Below are 19215 nucleotides of genomic sequence, written 5' to 3' on the forward strand. Positions count from 1 at the left end.
TAGCACTAAGATGATACTTTATCCTTCAACTCACCCAACACCATAATCATTCCAGATCCACAAGTGGTAAAATGGTCTCCCAGTAAAATGCCAAAAACAAACAGTAATGACTTTTTTTTCTAAGTGTCAAATGATTTTATTTGCTTGTTTAAATGAATCAATGAAGATGCTTGGGATAATGATTAAGAAAACAGGCTTGAGAGCCAGGTCTAGCTGAGCTCAAATCCTAGCTCTCATTCGTGTGTAAAGTTTGGCAAATCGGTGTTATATTTGGGATATAGTATGAAGGAAATAATATTAACCAAATCTTACGGTTGTTCTGAGAACTGCATAATAAACTTAGATGAAATTCTGACAAATGTTACTTAACAGTCATTATTGTTACTCACATCCTGCGACACAGAAACTCCATTCACCTCCTCCATTTTTCTGGCCAAATCAGTCTCTTCCTACTCTGAACTCTAAGCATCACAGCAGCCCGGATCCCCACTCTCCAGGATCCTATGGAACTCCCTTGGAATGCAGGTTATATCCTGTCTTTCATAAAGCTTATCTTCCTGTATTAGAGTGCAAATCTCAATGGTAGTAAACATTGTTGTACAACAGTTTATATAGATTTGTTCTAAACCAGAATCCTTACATTCATGGAAAAACTCCCTGTGTTAAGGATCTACATCGCAGTTCCAGGCTGAGTCCCTAACAGTTTCTAGATATATAGTTTCTAGGTATATAAAACTTTAGCACAATAAATTTCCATCTTTCTTTGAGTTCCAAATTCATTTATAAAATAAATTCCTATATTCTTCGTTGGGAATGATCTCTCCTCTGCTCCTAATAACCGTTTAATTCACCAACTTAATCCAACCTTCATTCTTTAATCCTTTCTTTTGTAGTAATCCACATCCACACTTGACTCTGTCCTAATATATCTCACACTGGGTTTGACTGTCTCCCTTTATACCTTTCTTCCAAACAAGAAGCACAACTCCATAGAGAATCCCTGAGGTCCTGGAACAAGATAAGCTAATCGCCAGTCTCTATGTCCTACCTATGCCTTTCCCTACTCTCCTCGGTTCATACTCCAATCAAGGTAGGATACTCATTTTCTTCCATATCTGCTCAGACACAACCTCAGACCTTTCCCTTCAGACTCCCTTCCAGTTTCCTAAGCCCATGCTCATCCCTATTCAGCCAGAAACCTGTTGTGGCCTTTACTTTTAACGTATGAAAAGCCTTGTCAGAAGGACTTTATACTACATTACCGTGGAAGGTTTTACCTCTCATTCATGAACTTTCCCAGAATAACTTAATACAAGCACCATCAAAGTCCCAAACTTCTTAAAACCCTGCTGACTCCTCACATTAGGTACAGCAATAACATCTTTGAAATTTCTTTAAGGAAAAAACATGGAATGTCCATATTCAATGCAAATAAACAGAGAAAGTGAGAAAAAAAATGGGAAACGGGGTTTCTACAGAATGGGCTATAAAAACAAAGTTCACACACATATCTAGACACATGTATATATGTTATAGAAATGCATAAATGGACTTTAAAGATTGTTATACAATCTTGGTACAGATTTGAATGATAAACACATAAAATAAAATACTGATTATATTCATAAAAGCTAAAATGTATGCATATAATTGAGACTAGATCTGACATTCAAGAAGGAGTATGTAAACCAGGGTTCCCTTTTCTACCTAGATATTGATTTAAGTTCAATTCTAGGTCTACTTGTGCTGTTACTCAATGCATCTCTAGCCTCAATCAAGCTAACATTTCCTGCATAATCCAGCCTGATAATCCTTCCCTGTTGATATTTAAATGGTCCATTTTATGATAAGCTTAATTAAGCAGTGAATAAATCATCCACAGCTATTCTAGTGGTGGAGTTTCTGAAAAAAAAAAACAAGAAAGTAAAATAAAAAATAAAACATAAAGCAAAGCATAAAAATCAGTCTCAACTGGTTCACCCTCATTGTGTCCGTCATACCATCAAAGCAAAGAAAAAAAAAATCCCAGAAAGTTTACTATTGTTTTTACTTCCATACTTTTATTAAGAGCCTTTCACATATATTAACCCTTGTAGGAAATATATGTAATTTCTTAAAGAATTGTATTATGTTTTCTTCTTTCAAATTCTCTAAGTAGCTTTATTTTACACTTCAAAATAATGATACTTATGGGAATAAACTTTTGAAAAGGAGGAGACATCAAGATTTCAATTTACTAATGCATTTTCCTTGAAATCAGAGTTAATTCAGGCTAAATTTCCATGAATCACAACTTGAGACCTGAACTGAGCGGGAGATTAGATGTAGTTAATTCAATCAGGGGAAAGAAACCTGAAACAAAATACGTCATTATACATATTTAAGTAGATCAGAAGTTTGAACATGTTTCCCTGGACTAACAATTTCACTCCTTCATTCATGACCAAAAAAAAAAAAAGACCTGCATTTGAAAGTATTTGGTGAAGTATCACAAAAAAAAAAAAAGGTACCCTTACTAGAGAAGCAGAAAAAGCAGAAAGTATCTACAAATGATCAGAGGGTTTCCTTTTGAAATGGAGAAAATATTCTAGATTAGATTGTAGTCTCAGTTGCACAGGTCTATAAGGATATTTGGGGGGGAATAAAACATTGAAGTAGTACTTCAGGGAAAGATATTGTATGGGAATTGTTTTTCTGTTTTTTGGTTTTTTTTTTCACTTTGGGTTTTTTTTTTTGTCAGTTGTAGGGCTTGAACTCAGGGTTGCTCAAGGCTAGTGCTCTACCACTTTGAGCCATAACTCTACTTCTGGTTTTAAGATAATTAATTGGAAAAAAGAGTCTCATGAATTTTCCTTCCCATACTGGCTTCCAATCATAATTCTCAGATCTCAGCCTCCTGACATCAGGCGTGAACTACCACTGTCTGCAGTAGTAATTTTTCACATGCTCTCTAATAGGCCTTTTGATGATTAACCTTATGTCTTTATGAACAATAATGACATTTTTGTCAGCATAAATTCACGTATAGTCAAAATAAAACAAAATAAATCCATAAGAACTTACATATTTATCAATTTTGAAGATGTCAATTTATGTGGTGATCATTTCAGTGCTACAAGTGCCCTCTCACACTAACGTAAGTCTACTTTCTGTGTAACTTCTCTTCCTTGTACCCATCAAACATCAATTTAGTTTTGGATTTAAGGAAAATGGGATGATTATGTTAGAGGATTGTTCTAGCAATCTGTAAGCTATAGAGAATACAAGACCTTCTTTTCTAAATGAATTTTTCCATAAGTTTTGATATATAAAAATTTTTTTTAAAGGAAGGAAGAAGGTAGGGAGGGAGGAGGTGGAAAAGTTGGTGGAAGGAAAGGAATACAGAGGAGCGGAAAGGGAGGAGAAGAAAGAAGAAAAGGAGAGAGAATATAGTGAGGAAAGAAAGCCAAGAAATCAAATGTATTGCTTATTTCCTAATTGAATAATGAATCATACATTTCTTCTTTTTGTAGTCTTGTCAAAGGCCAGTGTTAGAACAGTTAGTCATTTTATATACCAAAGCAGAGGTAAATCAGCTAATCAAAAAAAAAAAAAAAAAAAGTTCTTATCTTGACTTTTCCTTTAGAAGAAAACAACAACAAAAAAAAAGAATCAGTTTCTGTGACCCTTGACCTTTGAACTCTAGCCTCCTGCCAGGAAAGCACTCAGTACCTCATTTAATCTCTCCTCTCTGCACTAGTATAGTGCTGAAGAAAGGAAAGAGAAAAAAATAATCTGGGGACTTCATCAATTTTTCATGAATTTTCATTTAGGCCAGAACCCCCTCTTCCCCTGGTCGATAGATCAACTGCTGTCATATATTTACCACCTGGGGCTACAGCTGCTATCTCTAGGGATCTCCAGGAGCTGCATCAGCGCAGCCAAGCTCCATGGGAGGGCTCCTTGTGCTCCTTCTGCTCCACACACCAGCACTTGTCCAGGACTGAAACCCTATCTGCCCAGCCTCACCATGCTCTTGCTCGTCCCACTGGAAAACTATTAACTGATTGAGGACCAAGTCTACTGGCTTCTGGCTCTGCAAAGCTGTATTCTCACTCTTAAGACATCACATGTTGTAAGACACCCCTTAGGTTCAAGTGGCCTTAAAAACAATTAGAATTGCTCTGTTCTTGTTTTTGGCTTTTGCTTTTGTTTTTCTCCCTAAAGCAATTTTTAAAAAGGAAGAAAACAGTAATAATGAGTTGATTCAAATCTACTGAAATAATTGGTCCTGAATGGCTATGTTTTCTTCAGTATTTTCCTTTTCTATATTCTAGTTTTCTCTGTATTGTCCCATTAAATATTAAATAAAGTTGAAGAACAGAGAGAGAGAGGGAGAGAAGAAAAAGTAAAAAGTAAAATCAAAGTAAAAATCGATGGCTAGTCACAACTTTCTCACGTTGCTACAGCAGAATACTGTATGTTTACCAATGCCAAACAATTTTCATACTTTTATATCAATAATTAGTTCCCAGTAAAGGCTTCAACAAGTTGTCCCATTAGTTATAGATACATGAACTGATCATGGCAGCACACCTACATCTCAGGGACATTTTTCAATGTGTTCAGACATTTTGGGTTGTCATAACTAGAAATGGCAGACAGTCTTATTGGCATCTTATGAGAAAAATTTAGAGATGCTTGTAAATAATGCAGAGTGCAAGTCTACAGAACACCTGCCATAAAAAAATCTGAGGATGACACTCTATCTTCCTAAATTGATGCTAAAATTATCTGATGTTTAATTCCTACATCTACTTCTAACCATTTCTCATTCCCACCCTTACCACTATTTTCAGCTTAGAACTTAAGACTAAGCATTTTTTCTGAATTGTTTGATAGATTCTTAAATCCTCTCTGACTTTTTATGATCCCTTCAGTAAAACATCAATTCAAAGACTTGCCTTGCATATAACAACAACAACAAAAATCTAGATTTTTATGATGCATAATAAGCCAACTGTAAAGTCCTCCATGGGAAGACAGAGCAGGTTAAGTCTCTGCCCAGGACCTGTGTCACCTAGGTAACTGGCGCACTTGGAGGCAGCCATCCACCCCTTCCCCCCCTCCTCCCCCCAGGTCACATCTGAATCTGGTGTGGCCACACCTTCTCCTGCCCCTGGCCTTGATAAATCTTGGCCTGGCAGTGGTTCAGCCTTTTTATTCCTGATGCTGCATAGGCTTCCAACTTGACCAGAGGTGGCCTACAAATAAACATTTCCCTTGCCTGAATACCACATGCTGCTCTCTTTCCTCAGATGCCAATTTAATTTACTTAACACCAACCTTTCCAACTCATTCTACCCACACAACAACCCAACAAGTTGCCCACAGGTTTTCAAACACTCGGTGTTCTATATTGCTTGCTTTCCACCTACCATAGACATCATTCACTTAAATTTCTATCTTAGACATTCTCACCTGACTTTCCAGAGTCCATGTAATGTACCATCATAAAAAGTTTTCTTGAAATAATTTATTAAGGAAGAATTAAATACTGTCCCCTCTGGGTTCACAGATTATAATATTTGTCTCTGTAACAAGCTTTAGTGTTTCCATATCTAATTTATAATTGCATATGTACAGATTTGTCATCCCAAGTATATTGTAAACTCTTTGAATTGAGTTAGGATATGTCTCTTTCTTCATTACTATTGTCCAGCACCCTGTCAGTCTATATCCATGTACCAGATGAGGAGTAAAACACAACATGAATGAGCACGTGTTCTGTGTTGTAAAATAAAAATATAAAATACATTCATATAATCTGAAATCATTCCTCTACTATTCTGTAGGAATGCACCATAATTACCAAGAGATACTGAAAAGTTGCTATGTGTTGACCCAAGTTTACATATTAATAGGTTTTAGGAAAGTCACAAGAGAGAAGGCTGAGCTAATGGAAAGAGATGAGTAACATAAAAATGAATCGCATTTGATCTTGTGTTGCCTCAAATGGCATGAACTGTTGACATGCACTAGAAGAAAGAATTTTATTCACTAGCTAAATCCAATTTGGAAGCCTTCTCATTTTCCTCTCTAGATCATAAGTAATTCAAGCAATTTTTAAAGTTCATTTAGTTTGAAATAAAAAATGCTACTGTCACATTACATTTAAAAAAAGAATTATGGTTTCAAATATTTTCTCCTATCATAGTTTGATTCATTATTAATGATTCAATTAGGAAAGACAGCAGTCCTTTTAGATGAAATAAAAATAAAAGCTGTATGTGTGTTGGGAGAAGTTTTAACAAAGCTAAGATTCCAGAAAAAAGAAATTCCTCCTCATAATTGTCCAACAAAAAAATTACTATCCAATTTAGATAAACTTTAATTTGAGGAAATAAAGTTAGCTCGGAGAATAAAGTAGTTCTTTCTTTCTGATAAGAAAAAAAAAGAAACTTTAAAAATTTTCACTTAATCCTCAGATACCAGAGTTTGTTTACAGTGGTTTTTTAATAGGGTTTATTTTGTGCATAGCACAATTCCCTAAACTCAACCTTTAAATTATGCAAGATTTGGTCTTGGAATTCCTCCTAATTCTCTGAATCTTGGTCTTTTAGCCATCTTGGGGAATATTTTCATTATGTATTAAATGAAAGAATAATACCATTCATGTGGATTCCATGTTTCCTAGCAAAAAGCATAAATTAGAAAACTAGATAATTGAGAACAGGAATGAATTGAAATACTATTGTAATTTTGTGTACCAAGACACAATGTCATGTGTAAAGACAGAAATATATTTCTGGAAATTTCAGCATACATATACACAAGTTTTATCATTAACTATGATACCATGACACTTGTGATTACAGGTATCAACTGTAATTAAGGAAATAAGACTGAAGTTATCACCTAGCATTTCTCTCACTGTTACATGAGAATACTCATGCATCTTGACATCTACCAAGTCCCTTCTCTACAAAGACCTAATCAACGGCCAGAAAATGAAAGAATAAAAACACCTTTGGATACGAATATTGATTCAGAATCATGCTATATAAAATCTCTCTTCAATACTGATAATTTATTATCAAAATAAATATAGCATAGCCTTTATAATAAAATCCCTCTTCACTTGTAAATTAGACCCTCTCCCCAAAAATGATTTTAATTTGTCTTGGAAAACAATTCATCCTCCAGTGAATTTGTGGAGTCAATGTTCAAACAGCTGCAAAACACTTATATCTTGAGTTACTATCTGAATAATCTGGTGAATAAACAAATGCCTAAAAAAATCCAAATATGATATGTCCTTATCTACTGCTGGCTATTGAGTAGAAATTGAAACCGCTCCAGTACATGACCTAATTGTCCTCACAGAAAGCCTCTGATGATTTTTACTACAAAAAGAAAAGAAAGGAAAAAGAATACTACTATTGATGGTGTTTTTGTCCTCCAGGTATATGGATGGCACTGTTTAAATTCAGTCTAGAAGTAAAAGTGTCACTCTAGAGAATAATGCCATAAATTCCTTTGAAAGCTGTCTGATAAAGTATTCAGGGATTAGATATCTATAAATATGCAACAAAAATAGTATAATACTGAACATATGCCTTGTAGTCGATGGCATATTATACAAGAACTTTTCCTTCCAACATAGCCAACTTTTTCTCTCTCGTTAATAATTAAAAATTTCAGCATGAACAGCATCTTATATTGCCAAGCTGCTTTAAGATACTAACTCCACATGGATTCAGTATAAATAAATATACTGCATCACATAAGCTGATCAGCGTAGTCGTTGGGGGGAAGCCAAAGTTATGCATTATATTTTTTATTTAATGCTTTAGATCTTGAGAATCAGGGAAATAACCACAGCCTGTTAAAAATAAACAAAAGTAGCTGGGTTCTGGCGGCTCACGCCTGCAATCCTCGCTACTCAGCAGGCTGAGATCTGAGGATCCTGGTTCAAAGCCAGCCCGGGGAAGGAAAAGTTCTTGAGACTCTTATCTCCAATAAAACACTAGAAAAACAGAAGTGGTGCTGTGGCTCTAGTGGTAGAGCACTAGCCTTGAGCTGAAGAGCTGAGGGGCAGCGCCCGGGCCCAGAGTTCAAGCCCCACGACCAACAACAACAACAAAATAATAATAATATAATAAAATAAAAGTAAAGCAAATGCGCACAGAAGAGTTTTAGGTCACTTACATGCCACTTCCAGAGACGCATTTCGGCTCACAGCTTCTCCAAGATAGTTCCTGGCAACGCAAACGTAGCTCCCTTCATCGGGTTTACTTCGGCGTCCATGAACAATGCGCAGGAAGAACAGGGAGCCACTGGGCAGCAGCATCCTGTGGGACCGGGGGTCATCCTTGTCGGTCTCCACCCGCTCACCATCCTTGTACCATTCGATGGTGGGTGTCGGCCGGCCCTCGGCCTTACAGTTCAGAGTGGTGGGCTCTCCCTTAGAGACAATGACATCAGATGGGTGCTCCACAATCCGTGGCGGGAAATCTTCCTGGCGAAGACGAGATCCTAGAAAAATAAGACACAACCATGTCAGGTGTTAGCCTCGTACCTACACTCTCCGTTGCCTTTTGATTCATGATGGTGAAATTAAACTTTCCAATCATTTTACGGAATCACTGAACACTCTTGTTTTATGTTGTATTCTTCTTTTGGATTCATCTCCTATGTCTGAAATTCAGAACTACATTCCTATGTTAATTCTAATGAGTGAAGTATGACATGTTCCATGAACAGCCAGACAATTGTGGCTCAGCTATTGGGGAAGCTGAGATTTGAAGGTGGCAATTCATAGCCAGCCTGCAGAGATAAATGCCAAAAACTTAAAAAAAAAATCAGACTAAGTTAATTAGCACACACATTATATGCATACTCATAAAGAATAGATAATGTACACACTGTACATTATGAAGACAAATAGGCCCAGAGACTCCTAACTCCAATTAAACAGCAAAAAGCCAGAAGTGGAGGTGTGGCTCTAGGGATAAAGCACCAACCTAAAAAAGTAAAGTACAGTAAAAACAAGTCAAGCAAGAACTTGAGTCTCTGAGTTCAAGCCCTGTATAAGCACACACACAAGCATAAGAAAAAGGAAGAGATTCTCTTTATGGTCCAACAAGTGTTTCCAATTGCCCAGGCTGTAGATAAAATATGCAGAGGTGCCAACTGAACTGAGGTGTGTCTAATTGGGAAATTCAAATTATGAGTCCCAATGTTAAGTCAGTGTAACATAGTGGTCTAGGAAATGAATCACAGAAATAATTTCTTTAAAGGCTGGGAGTTTGGCTCAGTAGTAGAGTGTTTGCCTCATATGCATGAGGCCCTGGGTTTGATTCCTCAGCACCACATAAGAGAAAAAAAAGCCAGAAGTGGTGCTGTGGCTCAAGTGGTAGAGCTCTAGCCTTGAGCTGAAGAGCTGAGGGACAGCGCCCAGGCCCAGATTTCAGGCCCCACAACCGACCAAAATATCCTTATAATTGTAAGTGGAGCACAATCAGAAGCCACTTCCTAAAAACAGGTAGCACTCAAACTGAGCTGTAATGGAAGTAAATTCATTTAAATTAGCTTTAAGGAAAGTAAATTCACTAAGGGAAGAAGAGGTTCAGACCGAAGGAACACCATGAGCAGAGAACTTGGAAACTGGATTTGTGCACATTGTATTTTACACTCAAGAAGGAAGCTGATGTGCTTGGCAAAAGTTCAACGTGATCATGGAACCCAAGACTAATGGCCTTTCAATATCATCCTACAGGAGTGTGACTGTTATCCTTTGCAGCTAATAGATATTAAAGAGCCAATGACCCTATGATCTGTGCATTAGAAAGATACACTTTATTTGCAGTATAAAAGATGAATATTAACAGAGCCAAACAAAGGAAAAACCCAAAAAGAATTACTTTAATTGTCTAACAAAAAATGTAATCTTGAGAAATGTTGCTATAGCTAGATAAAAGTAAGAAGATACAACTCATACCACAAAACAACTATTTGACAGAATTTGATTTCTCTATGGTAAACAACAGTGATAAGTATGCTATAGTTTGAATGTCATCTTTCAAAGGTGCATGGATTGACAGCTGGGTCGTAAGTGTAGCAGAATTAAAAGTTGCTGGACCTATACAAGATATGGCCTACAGGAAGGCGACAAGTTACAGTAGCATGACCTTTGGAAGAGATTTGTTGAAGGCTTTATAGCAAAGGCTGGTACAGAGTTAGCTGGCATCTGAGTATCTTTTGTTTCATTTCTCACAACCATGATTTCTTCCTCTCCCATGTACTCCCACCATTATGCCATCCATCATATTATGTTACAGCTAGAAAGCACTCACTAGAGTCAGCAGAAGCTGGTGCTATGCCTGATTCCTCCAAAACTATAAGCTAAATAAACCTTTTCATATATAAAGCACCCCAATATCAGATATTTCACTGTAGCTACAAAACACAGTAACACAGGTACCAAAGACTTCCTTGTATTTGCAATGAAAGTTGAGCTATTAAAGGATATAAGAAATATGAAAGAAGTATTGATTGACATTTGAATATTGTGTTGTTCTGGATACTTCTGTTGTTCTTGTCTTTTTATGTGTGTGTGCTGGTCATGGGGCTTTAACTCAAGAGTCTGAGCATTGTCTCTGAGCTTCTTTGCTCAAGGCTAGCCCTCTACCTATTGCACTACAGCTCCCCTTCAGGCTTGTTAGTGCTAATTGGCCATAAGAACCTCAGGGACTTTCCTACCCCAGCTGGCTTCGAACCATGATCTTCACATCTCAACCTCCTTAATAGCTAGACTTGTAGGCACAAACCACCAGCTCCTAGTGATACTTTTGATTTGATAAGGAATCAGCATCCATTATTCATGGTACTATCCTAAAAACTATAAATTTAAAAAAAAGGTCGTAAAAACAATACCTATGTCTGAGGATGAGGTGGTGATCTGAATACACCTCTTCTCTAACTATAGTTTTTATTCCCAAGGTTGGAGGAGCAACCTTGAAATGCTAATCCTTTCCAGAAAGAAAGAGGAATGCTCATGAACAAATTAAATTCTGTTTATTAAATTAAAATATATATTTTTAATTAACATTGAAAGTTAACTGGAATCACAATGAGGAGCAAATGTTACTGGTGTTTATTGAGCAGAATTTTGCTATTATTTCATAACATCCAATCTGTCTTTGATGGCCTTGAACTAAGCTTTCATTTTTTGTTATTAATGTATTATTATAGAAGTGATATACAGAAGGATTATAATTATCATGAGTCAGATGAGGAGTACATTTCCTTTGGCACAATGTCTTCTGCTCCCTATTCTCTCCCAGTCCCTCCCTCCCATCTGTATCCACGAGTTATACAGTCAGTGTCCAGTGAGCTCTACTGCTGCACTTTTTTACCTCAAGTTCTGTACCCTCACTCTAAAAATGAAAAGGAAGAAAGAGAGAGGTAAAGGAAGGAAAGAAAGGAGGGAAGGAAGGAAGAAGGGAAGGAAGGAAGGAAGGAAGGAAGGAAGGAAGGAAGGAAGGAAGGAAGGAAGGAAGGAAGGAAACAGTCTCATTTCAATATCTTGGAAGGGTTTTTTGTTTGTTTGTTTTTTGTTTGTTTGTTTTTCCTGTCCTGGGGCTTGAACTCTGGGCCTGGGTGCTGTCCCTCAGCTCTTCAGCTCAAGGCTAGCTCTCTACCACTTGAGCCACAGTTCCACTTCTGGTTTTGTGAGTAGTTTATTGGAGATAAAGAGTCTCCCAGAGTTTGCTGCCGGGTCTGGCTTTGAACCACGATCCTCAGATCTCAGCTACTGAGTAGCTAGGATTACAGGCATCAGCCACTGGCGCCTGGTTTGGAGGTTTTGTTTTAAAATATAGTTTTAAAGAATTACTAGGGGAAGAGGAAATGGAAGGTAAGAAGGAAGAGAGGAAAGAAAAGGAAAAATGGGAACGGAGGGAAAGGAATAACAAGGTTGAGGAAGAAATCTGGGTGGGGTGGGGCACACCTATAATCAATCCAAGCTACTCTAGACGCTGAAGTGGGAGGATTACAAATTCAACGCCAGCTCTAGCAAAGTTAGGGAAACCTTATTTCAAAAATCAGACTTGGAAAAATCGTATTCAGTGAAGTAAGCAGGACCAAAAGAAGCATAGTTTCCATGGTTTCCCTTATGCAATAATTAGTATACATCTAGGATAATCTAAGCAAATGAGCAGAATAGCTCAATAGCTTCCTACATATAAGATGATACTAAGCAAGATGAACTCCAAGACATGGATACAGAGATTTTTTCTTTATTGGTTTAGTTTTTAATGTACTATGGGTTTTTTTTTTCTTTTGTGTCTTTTTCCCCCTGTGGTTTATCCCCTGTAGTCACTGTATTTGATTTTGGTGCCTTAGGCATATATGTTTATCTGAATTAGGAAAGGGAAAAACAAATGATGAGTCAAAGGACAAAGGAGGAACCAATGCAACAGTGATACTAACAAGCCAATATGTTAGAAATGATCTGTACAACTTGTGGGGAGGGTTGGGGCAAAAATGGAATAAAAACGAGGGAAGGGGTAACAAGTTTGACAAGAAATGTACTCAGTACCTTACTTACGAACTGTAACCCTTCTGCATATCACCCTGACAAAAAAAATTAAATTAAATAAAGAAAAGCAAAAGGACTGATAGCATATCCTAAATCCTGTAGTGCTTACTAGTTTGTGTCAATCCCTAGTACAAGGACATTTTAAAAAGTATGAGAAAGAAGAGGACAGAAACTATGGCCTGTGAATTTATACAAGTTCACAACCTCATACTCTCTGGTCCACCACAACTTGAGTACAGTCTAGAGTATCTGTTGTTTACTTTTCATTAGTACTTAATTCATTAACAAATTAGTTTTAATTTTTATTTTTATATGGAACCACAAACTTTTTTCTTCAGATTTCAAATAAAAACTTAATTTCAAATAAAGAATCAGCATTGTTAATATTGCACATATAATACAAAATATTCTTGACATCCTTAGGAACAGATAGGAGGGCAGTGTATCTGAATTACTCAAATTACTCAAATGTTCTAACTTCACTTAGAGCTAATATCAATTCTGACATCTAAAGTACTATTAATTGGGCAACCAACTAAATTTTAATTTAAAGCATTCTATTAAATTCACCCTAGCTAGTTACTTTAAAAGAAAGATAGTTAAAAGTAATTAGTAGGTCGTAAAGATGACATCCAAATGTTGACTTCCAGTGTCTAAGAAAGTAAATGTGTAGTCAAGTGACTTGTGCATAATTGAAAAGCCAATAGACACACAATGGGAACTCAAGATCTTCAGAATATGCTGAGTTTTTTGTTATTATTGTTGTTGTTTTTGTTTTTGATTTTGATTTTTTAAGGAATTGAGGGAAAAGATAGAAGGCAAGGGGATCTAGGCTAAATCCCAAGAACCTATATACAACTTAATTTCAGTAAAAGGAATCACCTATCACAAGTCATAACTTAGCCAGAAAACATTTCATTTTCCTTTGTTTAAAATGTGATTCTCAGATTACCTGCATCAAAGTGAGTAATTTTTCTTTGTTATAGAAAGCTTCACAAATTTGCCTGCCATCCTTTTTCAGAATCAGCCCAATTTTCTCTGTATCATTCCAGTTAGGATTTATGTGTTGTCAAAACAAACCCTGGGATATTTCTTTAAAAAAAAAAACTATTATCCTGGTGCTAGGGGCTCATCACTGTTATCCGAACTACTGGGGAGATCTGGAGGGTTATGGTTCAAAGCCAACCCAGGCAGAAAAGCCAATGAGACTCTACCTCCAAATTAACCTGGGGAAAAAACAGGCTGGAAGCCTGGCTCGAGTAGTTAAGTATTATCTGAGAGCAAGCAACCTGAGTGAGCTCAAGGACCTGAGTTTAAATCCCAGTAAAAAAGAAAAATACTCTCAAATTCTTAATTTCCAAAGTAAGCAGGATGTTAGAAATTAAGGAAGAAGAATCATAAATCAAGAAACTGCAATTTTAGAAGGCTTACTAAGAGAAGATTTTGCACTTAAACTTGGAGAAATGATACAAGCATTACACTGCAACTCAGTCAGCCAGAGGCAGATGCAGCTTGAATAATGTTCTAAGCACCCACATTTACATAATGGATTATTTCTGCCTTCCAGGGACTCTCCAACAATTACTTTATAATGATTTTGGTAAAATATTTAATTATTAAAAAGTTGAGTGCTTTACCAGCTCTTCAGATTTTGTGGATGTGAAATGTAAATCATGATTCATGAATGCAGTTAAATGTACTTTCTTTGAGTCAATAGCCTCTCTTTGTCAATGAGTACCACAGAACTTTTGTTTTCAGGAAGTGATTTCAGTTATATAATATAATCAAGGAGAAGAGCCTAGGAGAAAACTTTTTGATTTCATTTTATGTGTTTTCAAAATGTATGGCCTCATTCTTTAATAAAAATATAGCATTACTAGAACTAAGCAGTAGTTTTCATTCACAAACTCGGTAGCTGTAACAATGATTAGTCATCCCACCAATCAAGCATTCCAAACATTTCTAAAAGACAAAATTTCTAGCAAATTCATAACAGTGTGAAATAGTTCCTCAAGTTCTTCAACAGTGTCTGTTTTCCTCTGCCTTAAAGATGTATGGAATATCCTAGTATGTATATCTTAGGTCATCATAACTTATTTTATTAAAGTTCCTTGTTATTCTTTCTTCAACCAAACCACATGTTTGAATTCTAAAATAGAAAGTACACGCAGTTATTTTTAGTTATTATTTTTTGTCCTGTTGGGTTTATTTTCTTGACCCATTATATGATTAATTACATGATCTTAAGCCATTACCTAATATTTGTCTTGTACTGTTGCATTATACCAAAATTGTAACAATTTGGGGTAATAATACATTGCTTAAAATTTATTGTTCCATAGTGTGAGCTCATATTTTATGATTGCCAATGACATCTTACTTCGCATAGCTAAAATGAGTATAATTTATGAATAAAAAATACTACTTGTAATGAAAACACAGATCTGAAAGATTGGCCATTATATTGCCTGTGTTTGCTATCAAAACCTCTGTGTATTAATTTGCAGTTTTAGAGAATCCATCAAACAATGAGTAACTGTCATTTAAAAAATGGGTCTTGGAATAAAAATAAAATAAAATAAATAAAAAAATAAAAAATGGGTCTTGGAATGTAATTCATGGTAGAAGACTTACCTAGCATACAAGAAGGTAAGGGTTCAATTACCCAGATGCATACACATATACACGGGGCAACACATCCACAAATTTATGTAGCCTTCAAATTTACTCTTGAATTTCTATGTAATTTAGTTATACTGGCATAGTTAAACATACCTAGTTTCATGAATCATTCATCAAAGAACAACTGGAAATATATGGCTGGTTTATTGAAAAAGAAAATATTTCACTCATTACATAAAGTACAAAATTTATCAAAGATTTTCAGTCCAAACATATTACTTATATAGGAAAAAGGAAATTCAAATAAATTCACAAAGTGTTTCTCTAAATTTTACAACTTAGTATAGTACTTACGTAGCTGTTAACAAAAGTTAAGCAAAACAAGAGAATACTTCTCCACCTTTTCTTCTTCATCACCAAATATAGGTCTGAAACTTTATAGATATATTTTAATCATTTTTTTAGAATAGGACATTGGACATATCTGTCCACATTTAAGGCACCAACCTTGCACACACAGGTGGGCACCAGTGACAGACAAGTGCCAACCTCCAGAAGAAATGAAGAACTGGTTTGTGTAAGTTAGACAATCAAATCCAGGTCTATTCATGTGGAGAGAAAAATTTAACCACTAATCTGAAAAGATTTCAAACAAATAGGGGTGATATTCCTCCTGGAAATAACAAATTAATTTCCTACTTTATACATTTATTTTCCAACAATTCAGTGAGGAGATGATGTATTAACCTGGACACTCATCCAATACTATTTCAAATCAATTTCCTACAACTTACATGGTTGATAGCATTCTTTAAAGAGTGATTTACCATCAAATCAGAAGTTTTCACGGGTTATGCAGATCTGTCTTAGAATGACAAAAACAATCTGTATTCCAGGGAAGATATTTTTGAAATTTAGCTCCCTATTATCATATCTATAATACTTTGACATGGTTTAAAATTGCATTTGGCTCAACAAAATATAATGCAATGAAACAATCTCCAAACTCATTAAATTGTTTCAGAATGTTTAATGTTCTAAAAACCATGGACATTCATTTGATGGAGACTGAGAAGAAGTCTCCAGAAACTGTCATGCTACTGAAACAAACTCATGATGGATTGACAACATTTGGGCTTACTATTTCCTAAGCGAATTCTGAAAATTCTGTAGCAGCAACATTAATTTTAAGAACTATAGATGTCAAAGAACTTGTGTCAGTGTCTAAAACACACTTTCTCAGGGCTAGGGACATTTTAACTAAGCTAAGCTCTACTAAAGATTTACTTTGCATAAACTTGTTAAGAACTCTGGATCTTTTTGTTTTCTCTAACTTGAAACTTTTTAATAAAAAGTCAACTAGAGCTTCAATGGTCCTTGTTAAAAATGCATACTTCCTTTACTAGACAGTAGAGCAAGAATTTTTAAAAATCAGATTGAAAATTATGAGTATAACTCAGTAGTTTCCTGCAGGAATAATAACTAAACCATTACCAAAACCTGCTGTGTTGAGTGAAATGCATTATCTACATCATTGTCCAAGAGATGAACATCATGACTGATTGTAGACTTGTTCACTTATTCCCAGCAAGGGCCTACTGAAGAAATTTGTCTATATGTGTTTTAGTTGCTTTACTGCTTCTTAAATATGACTCATAAGTCATAGATTGCCTTCCATGAAATGGAGCAAAAGGAAAACACCTTTGAAGTTGCATATTTTGTATGCATTCTGATTATGGGTCTTTTTGAAAAATGATAAGCTCCATCTTAAGTAGTGAATATAGACTCTTGAGCAATAAAGGATGTTGACTGGGGGAAAAAAAGCCATCAAGAGCATCAGAATGCTCAACTTCTCTATACTTTGACTTAGTTGTTTTTTTTAAGATACCAGCATCATCCCAATAAAATTACCAAGTAGATTGAATGGTGTTTTTTCATGTCTTGAACACAAAAGTATTCACTCAGTAAATGTTTGCTACTATTACCAGAGTTATTGTAACGCTTAATCTTCAATATTATAACCTCCATCACTGTCCTCAAAATAGTCTGTGACCATTAAGCGGTAGAGCACTCACCTTGAGCTGAAGAGCTGAGGGATAGCGCCCAAGCCCAGAGTTCAAGCCCCACCACCGACCAAAAAAAAAAAAAAACCCAATCAAAAAAAACAAACCACAATTCTATAAAAATATTCCTTTTTGTATCATTCAAAATGTGGTTTCTGTGCATCTTTGTACTGATTTTCTGTTGCTTTCCTGTTCTTACCTACTGAACTAAAGGTCATTCTGAATGACACATCTCATTTGGACTTCCCTGAGGGACCTATATTTTTACATAGCTCTGTACCTTAGTTATTATTAATTTCTGTATTAATTTCTAGATATTAAAATTTAGGCATTCAATCAATATGTCATAAAAATGGATGAATAAGCACAGTAATGTCCCTAATTCTGTGTGAAACATAGGTAGAGAAATTTTGATCAAAAACATGTTTAACAAATAGAAAGCATTGGGCTGGGAAGGTGGCTCAGTGGTAGAGCCCTTGCCTTGCATGCCTGAGGCCCTGGGTTCGATTCTTCAGCACCACATCAGCAAAAAGAAAAAAGCCGGAAGTGGCGCTGTGGCTCAAGTGGTAGAGCGCTAGCCTTGAGCTGAAGAGCTGAGGGACAGCGCCCAGGCCCAGAGTTCAGGCCCTACGACCGGACCAAAAAAAAAAACAAAACAAAACAAATAGAAAGCATTTATCACAGTTCATGACAGATGAGCTGTGTTAAACCTTATTGCCAAGCATTATGTGTAGAAATGTTGAATAAATTATTTACACTTTTGAGCAAATATTGCTTCCTTCTAACTTTTCTAATTGGGCTACTACAACAGTGATAATTTTCTTCATGAAAGTCTTAAAACCACAAAATCATTAACTCAGAATTATGTATATATATTTTGATAGGTTTTACATTAGAAGTTTAGAGAGAATTAAGTAATATCACTGTATTTGTACAGAAACATGACTTGAAGTTAAATAACATAACAGTAACAAGAATCTTATTGCCATACACTATAAAATTATTTTCAGTAGTTTCAAGGGTTGTACAAAACTTAATTATTCTCCTCTTGATGAAGTAACAAGAAGAGAATTGTCATTTGTTGTTATTTTTTTTTCTTTGTCGGTTTTGGGGCTTGAACTCTGGACTTAGGCGCTGTCCCACAGCTCTTCAGCTCAAGGCTAGTGCTCTACCACTTGAGCTACAGTGCCACTTCTAGTTTTCTTGTGGTTTATTGGAGATGAGAGTTTCACAGACTTTCCTGCCTGGGCTGGCTTTGAACAGTGATCCTCAGATCTCAGCATCCTGAGTAGCTAGGATTACAGGTGTGAGCCACTGGTACCCCTCTGAGAATTGTAATTTCTAAAGTAGAATTTTATGATCATTTTTAAACTAAGGCTAACTATCTCGCATAAAAATGCCCACCTCAAAGTTAAAAAATGGGGATTCCAAAAGATGATAGGAATAATATCTCTTGAATAGTTGGAATAGCCATATTATATTAGTTTTATTTGTCCTATGGCATGTTGGAATTGTTGCTGGAGCTTGTACCTTAGGAGCAAAGGACATTTATTTAAAAACAAGCAAGCTGAATACAAGTTGCCTTTGGTTCACACACTAATGTGTTTTCACAGTTGACCAAACTGAATGGAGAAGAGAAAATGTTATATTTCCACAGAAGATAAACATAAATTCATTAGTTACTTCACCGAGATAGATTTGAGATGTCTGATGCAGAATAGATTTAAATTTTGCCCAGGCCATAACAGTTACAAATACCTGTTTTAAAACAATTAACACAGTAACCAGGTGCTAGTGGCTCATGCCTGTAATCCTAGCTACTCAGGAAGCTGAAGATCTGAGGATTGTGGTTCAAAGCCCTCCTAGGCAGGAAAGTCCTTGAGACTCTTAAGGCCACTTAACCATTAAATAAGCTAATCTTGACCATAAAAGGTAAGGTACCATGCC

At 35.9% G+C, this 19215-nt stretch overlaps 1 protein-coding gene across 13 annotated transcripts in view; it reads right to left on the minus strand.

Moving 5' to 3' along the window:
- Robo2 (roundabout guidance receptor 2) overlaps nucleotides 1-19215 on the minus strand; it is a 1450478-nt gene that overhangs the window by 454407 nt on the left and 976856 nt on the right. For all 13 annotated transcript variants that reach the window (XM_070030464.1, XM_070030463.1, XM_070030462.1 and 10 more), the window contains one exon: nucleotides 8191-8517. In XM_070030464.1, coding sequence (XP_069886565.1) covers nucleotides 8191-8517 — 327 coding nt within the window. The remainder of the gene's footprint in view (nucleotides 1-8190; nucleotides 8518-19215) is intronic.

Source organism: Dipodomys merriami, unplaced genomic scaffold (assembly GCF_024711535.1).
Source record: "Dipodomys merriami isolate MVZ:Mamm:240054 unplaced genomic scaffold, mDipMer1.0.p SCAF_2, whole genome shotgun sequence".
NCBI lineage: Eukaryota > Metazoa > Chordata > Mammalia > Rodentia > Heteromyidae > Dipodomys > Dipodomys merriami.